We start from the raw sequence: 11,392 nt of genomic DNA, 5'->3' as shown, positions 1-11,392 counted from the left end.
TATGTGGAATATTCCACTGGGAACCATGACAGATAAAAACTTACCAGGAAGAGCAAAACATCAAGAGAGTCTGACAAAAGCTCTGCCCTCCTCTGTAACCCAGCAGCCTCTGCAGAATCATCCTTTCTTCTTCATTGTTTTAAAATATTATTAAATACTTTGTCAGTTGCTTTAAAGGGACCCTGAACCATTCTGTTTTTTTTTTTTTTTTTTAAACAAAATAAATCCAGTCTTTGGGTAAAGGTATAATAATACTATCCATGGATCTGATGTTGAGTAGTGGAGGCTTCAAGCTCTGAAGAAGTATGAACTAATTCTAAACAGTGATTAAGCAATTATTATTTTCATTTTACTAATGACATGACTTCTAGAGTTGCAGTGTCAGAATATTCTCTTGGAAGGAAAGGATGCAAGTGTAGACACCTCATCACTAGGTCCAATCCACCTCACTGGGCTACTTTCGGTTTTGTAAAAATTGGTCATGGCAACAAGTTTGAGATAATAGGTTCACTCTCAGACTGGCAACAAGCATGTGATTGAGCTGCATGAATCTGGAAAGGCTTGTCAAACAAAACAGGCTGGTTCACAGCTGAAAGAAAAAAATACTTCTGGCATTGTTCTAAATTCATAAACCGTATCCGACAAGGGGCTAAGCTGAGGTTGTGGTATGGCCCCAGTCCTGGGATTGGTCCCACCTACTTTGCTTAGTTCCTGACCACATCTGTTAATTCAGTGGTGATGTGATTATGACATTAACAGTGATAGGTTTCCCCTGCCCAGCTGCTTATTTGATTGTCGATACTAGGTGAATGGGGCAGGAGAGGCAGTGGTTGGGCGCTGATGTGTTAATGAATCCCATGTCTCAATAATTAACACATCTTCTGGATAGCTTTGCAAAAATGCAACTTTTGCTTCAGATTTGACATTTAAGAGCATCTCCCTTTGCTTTGTGTTTAAAGTTTAAACATTCCGTCCAAATTTTAAAGGTGATAAGCAAATTTAGTCTATTTTTAAGGAAGGAAAACTTTTTTCCTTTTGACTTTTCTCTCACCATGTACAGTTGTTTCTGAAGAATGTGTCTAGGGATTGAGTCAGAACAACCAGGGCAGGCGAAGTGGCTCATGCCTGTAATCCCAGCACTTTGGGAAGCCAGGACAGGTGGATCACCTGAGGTCAGGAGTTCGAGACCAACCTGGAAAGAGCTCCTAGAAGAGTCACTGATAGAACCAACTGCTCACAGCTTCTTTGGGTGCTAGACTCATTTAACAACCAGTTATTGGAAAAATTTTCAATCCTTTTTGATAAGAAAGGTTCTCATTAAAAAAAAAAACTAAATCTATGCAGAATTTATGAGAACAACCTGAGAATATCAAGAATATTTTAAGTCTCATACATATATTTATCATAGACTTATCTATCTCAAATAAGATCTGGAGTGTCAAATTTCTCACAGGATTACCGATGGCAGTAAAAGCCTTGCTCTCCTTAGAGTTTTGGACTGAAACTTCAAAGACAATATTTTCTTCTAAATTTAACAATAACAGTTGTAGTTAAAAATAACTTTCCATTATAATATGATGTTATCGTTTGCTTAGATTCAATGCTACAAAAGTTCTGTTGATGAAATAGAAATAAAACAAAGTCTTTCCACTATTTCCAAGGGTAAGTGTCCTAGACGGGCTCCAGTATGTAATGCAGTGGCTGGTTAAGTAGTTTCCAATAACTTGGTATTGACATTACTGCCCCTTCTGCAATCTCACTCCTTACTCTGATAAAAGCGCTCTGAGAAATCTCAGGTACCAACTGTTAGAAAGGGCTAGTTTGCCTGCTAGCAGGATCTTGGAGGGAAAATGCTAGGGACAAGATGATCAGTGAATATGAAAATTGGAAGTTAGTTCAGTTAAGAACATCTAAGCTAAACTATGAACGGCAGAGGACCCCTGTGGTCAAAGATGTCCCGGTATGTGTGGTGGGACTGGGTGGGCCTCCTACTCCTCTGCTCCCAGCACACCAAAACACATGTTTAGAAAATGCTGATTAACAACAGGCATGGGAACCTGCCCGCTCAGTGCTATGTTTGGAGGGAAAATATAAAAATCTCATGTTTTTAATCCCCCAGGGTTTGACCTTGACCAGCATATTTTTTTCAAGAGCTTTTTTCAACACTTTCCCAAAAGGCAGAGGGCAATTAAAAGTCAGAAAGAAACTCTAATTGGCCCTGAAGATTTTCTGTCAGAAATGCTTGCTAAAAAAGAAAGAAAAATAAATTGATTTAAAAAAAGTACTTCTCTTTGTATTACAGAATATGTTTAATTAATATTATTCTAAGCCCTTTTCAAACAGCTCTGAATTCGTATCTTTAGCTAAAAACGGAAATCAGGAATATGCTTCCTTCCATGCCTCTCCAACCCTTTCTCAAAAGATATCTGATACTAGGACAATCCTAGACATACAAAAATGCAGCTGAAGTTTACAGAGATCACCTACTTTTACGTGTGTGTCTCTGGGCTGTATGCTGTAGCGAGAGAGGGGATAGAGGAGAACTCGTGCTGAAACAATGTCTGATCCTCATATAAACAGTTTTCTAACTATCGTTATAAATCTTTTTAAAAATTTTTTCACCAGTTGGAATGGAAACTTTTAGTCAAAAAAAAGAATATTGAAAACAACACTAGGATTTGCTGTGCATTAAAAAGCCAGTGTATCAGAAGCCTTCTAACTACTGACAGATCAGTCTGGGCCTTGTGGTTCATCTGGGCCAGACTCAAGCTCAGTATCCCATCTAATGTATCAAATATTTACATATGAAAAATTCTGAAATGTAAAAATCAACATCAAAATGGAATCAGCCTTTCATAAATGAAATTGCTAAACTGTCAAGTTGTAAAATTTAGAAACTTTATGGCTAAAGGAAGAAAGGGAAATTATTGAATGTAATTTTAATGAGATACCTGTATAGATCCAATGTATTCTACAAATAACTCAATAATTTGGAAACGTGTGCCAAAAACATGCTTTTCTTTGGTTGCCAAAGCCAAAAAGTATGTATGCCCAACTTTGATTTTCATATAAAACCTGAGAATATAAATTTAAATTACACTGTTGTTTCTGGAAACTGGGATTTATTTCATTTAAATATAATAACTTTCAAATATCTTAGGGCAATTTGTAATAAAAATCCTAGTTAACACATTTTTGTGCCAATTCTCTTATTTTTAAATATGCTCTTATCAACAACACAGAACATTCTCATCCCAAATGCCATATTACTCAATTACATGAGCATTATTTGAATGTACAATCTTTCAAGATTTCTTCCTTGGAGTATTTCTCAAACTTGAGCATTAGGATGAGTACAGGAAGGGAGAGCAAGGTATCTACAGAAAATATTATTTTTCTCAAAACTAGCCATCTGGATCATATCACTGTTAGGTTTAATGTTGGTACAATTTAGTTCACTCTTTGTTTTTTAGGTGGAATTATGTCAAAAAGTGGTTACATAGTTGGTTACTTAATTGAATTGTTCTTTCCATTTGGAAAGAATGGGAAATAGAGTCAAGTATCTGATCTTCACATTAGAGGGAGGGCCAAAAGTTCTCCTTAGATAATTCATCTCTTGTTTTACTATGTGGCTTCAAGGGGTCTAATAAAAAGTTGTGTAAATTAAAAGAAGGTTGGGAATGTAAGGAAAGGTCTCTGAAAATCTCTGGGCAGGATTCTTCTTGGTGAATAAGCAATCTTAGTATGGAGGTTTGTGTAATTATTCTAGTAAATTTATCGCCCCTGCCCCCCAGCACATTTTTGGATTTCACTAGGTGTATCTGTCTTTGCAGTCAACAAATTAGGAGGGCTGGGCTATATATTAACTGTCAAAGTAGACAGATTAACAGTGAAGTTAGCTAATTTCTCTCTCGGTCTGTTTGGCTATTAATGTGAACTTTTCTACCATTTGCATAGCAGAAAAATAGTACCCACAGAGAAGCATTTGACCCACTCATATTTCTTAGAGGCATGGAAGGTATATATTATGTTTTTCTATGTTTACATACTCCACCTTTGTAGAAACTCTCATGGGCATCAGGGATGTGAATGTTGGTTCTCATTCCCAATCCACACCTACATATATTGATAGAATAAAAGGCTAGGTCGATGGGCTCTAAAGCATAATAAATAGGATTCAAGAGGTATAAAATAAACAACACTATTATAGTGTGTAACTGTAGGTATAATCTGTCCCGCTCATTTATAAAGATCCCATACTATGTCCTAGTGACTGTTATCTAGGTGGAATGTCATTATATTTTATTTCTCCTATGATAAGTTCACTTTCAGAAAAACATGTCTTGAGCAATCACTTTATATCATAAGCCCTTTCCCTATTGCTGAGAGGTAATAGTGAGCATCACTAAGGGTAGTTGGATATAATGGGAGTAGCCATCGAAGAACTGCAAAGGCTGAAATTAGGGAAAGGAAAGGAAAGATCTGGCATTTAAAACATCTCCCTTTGCTTTGTGTTTAAAGTTTAAACTATTAAACTTTTTTTTTTTTTTTTTTTTAACCTATTTCCAAGGGGAAAACTCTCCAACTCTTTGAAAAAAGGCTAGGGAAGCATGATTCTAAAAAATGTGAACCACTGAATCAGCTATGAATGACTGCATTGATAACAGATAGACAAGACAATTTTGGGCAAGCAAGTCTTCCTGAAAAAATATGGGTCATAATTTTAACTACTAAGTCATAGTGCTTTTTGAAGTTACAAAGTAATGCTCTTTCCTAAAAATAAAATGAACAATAATTTGCATAACAACTGATTTAAATGTTTCTTACAAAATTAAATCAGAGAACCTTTGACAAAAATGAAAATGTGGACAGCCTCTGAGTACATGTGGACATCTTGACAGGCAGGGAAAACGTCAAAGAAAGTGAAATACTTACCATTTCTTGTGGGCTGGAAACCTGCAGAGATTTCCCTTGGGAGTTCCACCTCTCAGTGATTGCTCCTTCTATAGATAAGACAGTCTCTGCTTTGAGAGACGATTAATCATGGCCTAATTAAGCTCCCAACATGAAATATCTATTTCAATTGTTTACCCTTCCCATGCTGTCCTTGTGGGTGTAATACCATCAGGACCGCCCAGCATTTTGAAATGTACTGCATGATGGGAAGACAACAAGATGGTTAGAAGTGGCAAGTACATAATGGTAAAAAGGAATAGCAGAACTGCATTCTATTAGCAAAACTCTGCAGGTATATCTGAATCTAAGGAATCCACTTATAATAGCATGTTTCTTTTTCTGAAACAGGATTCTGTATCTTCCGCATAATGCACTCACCAATTTAATGATTGGAATTTATATTTAACTTTGCTCAGTTTTACCAACTGCCTTGGCCAAGTGAAGTGATTACAATGATAAAAGCTGAATGCCAGTTGTAGGTCAGGTGAGATCCAATATTACATGTTGTCAATCATAAAATGGCCAAACATTCCTGAAGTTATGAAACTACACTCAGAACTTGCTCTGGATGCAACTGCCCAAAATCATAGTCAGAAAGTCAGAATCAACAGAGAGACTCCATACCCTGAGCCCAAAAATATTAAAAGAAGTCTTAAAGGGGCTGATTTATGCTCTTGAGTAGGCGAAGTTCTGCCACTATTAGAGGATGGAGGCCATCATCATCTACCAGAGAAAATTTTCTAATTGCTTCCACAGAGTTAGCAGATGTACGTCATTCTCACTTTATTTTAACAGTTTAGAATCAGGGACCTTTTGCTGTGGAATCACCAATGAATCAAGACCCCTGTGGAAAATGCAATGTGAGTGGTGAGCTTTCATTAATAGTGAGGCCACAGGGGAAAGGCATGCATCAGAATCTTTGCAGGGTTTCTAAAACAATATTTTGTAACAATTTTATGTTTGAAAAGCAACAAAAAATTACTGCTATTAGGCTATGAACTGCAAAAAGCAAAATTTTATAAAACCCTCACTGGTTGAAGGATGGAATCAGAAAATTTGAACCCATTAAAATTTGCTTGTAAGAAGTTGATAATTATCAGGTCACAGAATTTTTCTGAAAGGTTGTTAGATGGTCAAGGAACTCTGGTCACTGAATTAATCTTTTTGCTGTTTAAAGAAATAGATGTTGGCTGCTCATTTTGTGTTAAACCAAAGGCTGGTACTCAAGAGACATATTGACAGTTTGATACAATAAAATATTTAAATAATGCCTTCATTCATACATGAAAGTATACCACATATGACCATATAAGAATATAATGAGGAATACTAAAGAAAATTTTAAAGATGATCAGATGAATAAACTAGCATTTACTTGTACACGTGGACAGATTCTATTATAGTAAGAACTAAGTCCACAAATATGTCAACTTCAAATAAGTACACAAACCTTAGAGGTCACATTTTTTTCCCCACAAATGCTTATTCCATTTCTGACGTCACTTCCTTCTATACTCTTTTGACTATATGATACATGAAGTCAATAACATACAGACAGAAATTATTAATGCAAGGCGGAAGTTCTGCAAGCCAAGAGGAATATAACATATGAAACTAAAAGAGCAATTTACTTAAGCATCCCCTTGGGAAGAAACTGTACTATCATCAATTTTGGGATTGGAATTTTTTGGGATCGACTGATTTGATGTAATACTCTGCATGCTAAAAAGTTGTCTGACATGTAACTGTTTATGGGCTCATGATCCTGGATGCCGGAAAGGATGTAGATAGAGTCATACTAAGCAATGTAAAAAAATCAGTGAAATGGAGGAATGTCCAACATATATCTCAGCACTGTAGGACAGACAAATATTCTGACACTGTGTTCTCTTGGGACATTAAAAAAGAGAACATTGCATGACCGAAGGGTTGACGTTTGCAAGAGTTTGAATACTTGGTGTCTGCTTTTTTTCTTTGGATGATGATACCAGTTGCACAATAATACCATTTTGGTTTTTATTTCTTCAAAACATGAAAACAAAAAATGAAGTAGATGACAATGAGAAAAGAGAAAACATTTCATACAGAATATGCTGTATCACTAGTGATTAAATCAGAAACAATTAGAAACTTTATTTGTCTGTGTCAGTAATATGTACCATTTATAAGGAAGTGCACAATTAGTGCATTTCCCACCCCCCCCAAGCTGTGCACAATACACACAAAATAAAATAATTTTACACAACTATAATAATAACAATCCTGAACAACCAGAATCATAGTTTCCTAGAACATGAAAATTTAAAAAGCAAACAAACCAAAAAGCTTTCAAATTGAAATTGACCAATGCAAGAATTTCTTAAAGTTCTCTGTGAAAATTTGCTACAGGATTATTGACATTCCTAATACAGCTAAAAAATGAGTGCAAAAATTTTTCTAATGTTTAAACAACTTATATTCCTTGAATATATTTACTTGGTGCTTCTAGGCTAGCTTTCCATTTAGCAATTCTCAAAACAAAACAAAAAAAGGATGGGAAAGATGGGTTAGAATGACAAAGAATTGTAAAGTGTGGGCCATAGAAAAGTTCTATGGCCAACAAAGATAAAAGATGGGATACATTGGGCTTTCTCAGTGATCTGGATCACCAACATGATTGCCCTTCTTGGTTTAAAATGGAGAGAGATATTTATCTGCAAGTTGGTCAAAGATAAAGAGGGTGGTTTTCCAAACATATGCTTTATGCTCTCTTAGTTAAAGAAAATCTTGGGTATAAATACAATTTGGACAATTGCTTTGATACAGTTTCGGTGTTTTTATGTTAAAAGAGTTCATAATTTTTTTTTCTTGCAAGATAAAAATCTTTCCATATGGCTTTCTTCACTTTTACTCATGAAAATAGTAATCACATAAACTGTAACCCTTCTGAGGGCAGGGATCTAGACTGTTTTGTTCATGGCTTAGTCCCCAGAAAGTATCATACTACCTGGCACATTAAGTGGGTAACCAGCATTTAATTACTCATTCAGTCACCAAATGTTTATTAAATGATGAAGGATCATGGTTACTGAGTGACAGAAGAAAAAAATAAGTCTCAACAGCTTTAATTTATTAAGTATTTTTGAATCAATACAGAGGGCTAGGGATGTCTCCTGCCTGGGATTCCTTATAGACACAGAAGTCTCCGAGAGGTGACCAAAGTCATTCTATTTTTTTTTTCTCATTAGTGGACTCACTACTTTGGAATGTTGGGTTTATCCATGTTCTTTGGTATTTTAACATAGAAACAGCTATTCTTTTTGAAGGGTTAAAAACATCCCAGTCCAATCCTCCTGGGAGGTACTTATTTAATTGCCTTCTCTTTCAGCATAAGTAGAGGAGACACACTTTTAAAGGCCCATTGGTCACCCTGGCTTCTTTCTTACTCAGGAACTACTGATATAATCAAAGGGGACTAGACTGGACAGTGAAAGAAACAGGGCTCAAAATAGCCTTTTACGTAAAAAAATAAAATGAACAAACCAGCACTATCTACCGTCTGTGCCAGACAGTGCAGATGTGAAATAAATACTTTGCAGGGAGGGGTGTTGTGGACAGGGTGGCTCTGAAAGCCTAGGCACATCCAACATACCAACGTCTCTATAAGGCCTTTCTCGTTGGCCTTCCTGAATTAATGGGTGATTTTTAGAGGCCTCTGATGTGTTCCACATGGCTAATTTTCCATGAAGATCTTTGTAGTTTGCCTGCTATCCTCTCAATAACTTTAACTTCTCCCCACATGACAGTTATTGCTTCTTAGAAATGAATGTGCAGAACCATGAACAATAAGCCATTTTCTCCTTTTATCCCTAGTAATTAATCAAACTCAATAACAACACAAAAGTAACAACTTAGGTGAAAAGAAAACTCACTATGTCTTCAATGTCCAATCAACATTGCCAAATGGGAGAACAGTATGTACTATACTCTACTATATACAGATACTCTTTGTTTTATTTGTTTTTCACCATGCACTGGGTAACAGGTATCACAACAACGTTTCCGAACAGGCACATGAAGAAGGAGCAAATGTTCAGTCATGACTGGAACAGGATTGTGCAAGCCATGGATGCCTTTGAAAATAAAACGGACAGACAATCCCAAGCAATGGCAACATGGGACTGACACACATGTTAATGCAAATGGAAAACGATGATGTGCTTTTTGAATGGGGTTATTCTTACTGTTTGCATAGGGGATGGCAGGTGGACAGGAGGAACAGGGTTGGGATGGGGCACCTGGGGGCTTAGCTGGGCTGAATGCTGGAAGAAGGACCTTGCTAATCATAGTCCAGAGCTAAAGAGATAAGAAAGAAAGGATTTTGCGTGTTCCTGGGAATCTAGGCACGTTTTCCTTGTACCTGTTAAACGAGACTGCCAGGTATCACATGTTTAAATATCAGACTATATCTAGAACCATTGGATTTCCTGGCTCCATTCCACTCTTATGCTTCTTCTTGGAGGCAGCTTCACCTCTGCTCACATTCCGGAGACAAGCATGAACTTTGGTAATACAATGAAGACGTGCTTCTTTCTTCTTCCATGCCCATATTTTTTCTTAATCCAAAATAAGTTTTAAAGTGATTGGGGGAGGTGAGGGGGAATAGTAATGATTTAAATTTTTACCAAAACCCATTTACATTTGGATAGTTTCACTTTCCACAAAGAAAGGCAACAACCCTGACCCTCCCAACAAAACAAAACAAAATAACAGAAATAAAGCCAAACATTAACTATCTCCCCAGCCCCATTGAAAACAAAATCAAAAACAAGAAAACAAATCAAAGCCTTAAGGATTTATGAACCTGGAGAGAGTGGAGCCCTTCTAGACTGAGCTGCAAAGATGGCCCTGCCTCCGTGCCTTGTTGAACATGATGATGCCCCTGGGAATGGGAGGTGATGGTTTTTTACTTCGGCCCTAGTACAGAGTATATGCTCTTGAAGCTGGATTCCATCAGCAGGTAAGTGAACATGACAAACGTCAGTTTCCTCTGTCCGTTATACATAATTTTTATGTATATATATGTATATATATAAATTTACTATATCTGATAGTTCCTTTAGAAGCCTTTTATGTGGCAGTAGGCCTCCAGGGAGGAGAAGAAAATGTACAAGAGCCATAGGAGCACAAAGAGGCAGGATGTGAGGAGCTTGGCAGTCCGGGGCCCACCCAGCTCACCTCCGATTTCTGGCCTCCGCCGATACAGCAGCACCCCCACATTGATGAAAGCAAAAATGGTGAAGAGAGTGACAGAGAAAGCTAGTGTGCCAGGGGACACTTTGAACTGTTCCCCGTTGGCTGCGTGGTAGATGGCAGCGATGGACCAGGCCACACCGATTCCCAGGAAGACGTTCACCGCGTTGCTGCCCGTTACGTTACCTATGGAGGCGTCTGCATACTGGTCCTGGGTGGCTGCCACTTTGCTGGCAAATGTGTCTGCAGAGGAAGAAGATAAAGTCAATGACACTCGATCTTGTAGAGATGTCTTTGGAGTGCTGCAAGCTTCAGCTGTGTACTCTAGGACCCAACCCTTAATATAAACCCAGTGACCAAGAGATGGCTTTGATGTTCCTTTGAGTCAGACTCATGGGGTGGAAAGAACAGGATCTAGATATTGGGAGTTAAGCGTTCAGTGCTGGCTGTGTTACGGACTGAGCAAGTGATCTTGGTCCCAAGTTCTATATCCACAGATACTGCGGTTCTTTGTAATATTGAGCTTGCAGGGCGGCATTTTTTCAGAAAGTAGTCACAGCTCACCTGCATCAGAATCAAGTGGGGTCCTTTCAAAGAGTGAGTATTGAAAGGTGCCATGCGGCTGTGCTGGTCATAATGACAGCGGCCCAGGAATCTATTTTAACAGTATCCTAAAAGATTCTAGGTCACTAAAGTTTGGGAACAGCTGCTGGAGGGTATTACTAAAAGATGCTGTATCCGCTGCTCTAGTTTATAGATGAGAAAGTTAAGATGTCGGGAGAGTTTTTTTCAAGATTCAAGAGCAAGCCAATAGTGGAACTGAAAACAATTGAACTATAATAGTGTAGCTGACATTTGCTTAGAGCCTTAAGAATGAAAAAGCAGATTCAGCTATATTGCTGCATTGATTGTGATGGTAATTTTATGAGGTGAGGGAACGAGGCTTAGAGATGACAAGTAGTGGATGCAATATCACAACTAGGAAAAAAACATGTTAGGGCTACAGCTCTTGCCTCATGTCTTCAAGGTGAATGCTTTCTCATGGCGCTTTTCTACCTTTCATTGTGCTGTGGGCACCAATGACCATTTTCAAAGCCCTTTATTTACTCATAAGCCTGACTGTATCTTTTTGTGATGATAGGAAAATCTTGGTTCACTACAGAAGGTTGAACAACAGTGACTTAAACTTCTTGATGGGTAGAAC

At 37.6% G+C, this 11,392-nt stretch overlaps 1 protein-coding gene across 4 annotated transcripts in view; it reads right to left on the bottom strand.

Annotated features, from left to right (window-relative positions):
- Positions 1–219: 219 nt before the first annotated feature.
- Positions 220–11,392, bottom strand: part of SLC8A1 (solute carrier family 8 member A1) — a 343,373-nt gene continuing 332,200 nt past the window's right edge. For all 4 annotated transcript variants that reach the window (XM_032177402.2, XM_032177407.2, XM_032177405.2 and 1 more), the window contains exon 10: positions 220–10,431. In XM_032177402.2, the coding sequence (XP_032033293.1) occupies positions 10,055–10,431 (377 nt within the window). In that variant the 3' untranslated portion in view covers positions 220–10,054. The remainder of the gene's footprint in view (positions 10,432–11,392) is intronic.

The sequence above is a fragment of the Hylobates moloch genome, unplaced genomic scaffold (assembly GCF_009828535.3).
Source record: "Hylobates moloch isolate HMO894 unplaced genomic scaffold, HMol_V3 SCAFFOLD_15, whole genome shotgun sequence".
Taxonomy (NCBI): domain Eukaryota; kingdom Metazoa; phylum Chordata; class Mammalia; order Primates; family Hylobatidae; genus Hylobates; species Hylobates moloch.
The sequence above is the reverse complement of the archived record's forward strand: the minus strand, read 5'-3'. Positions and strand labels throughout refer to the sequence as shown.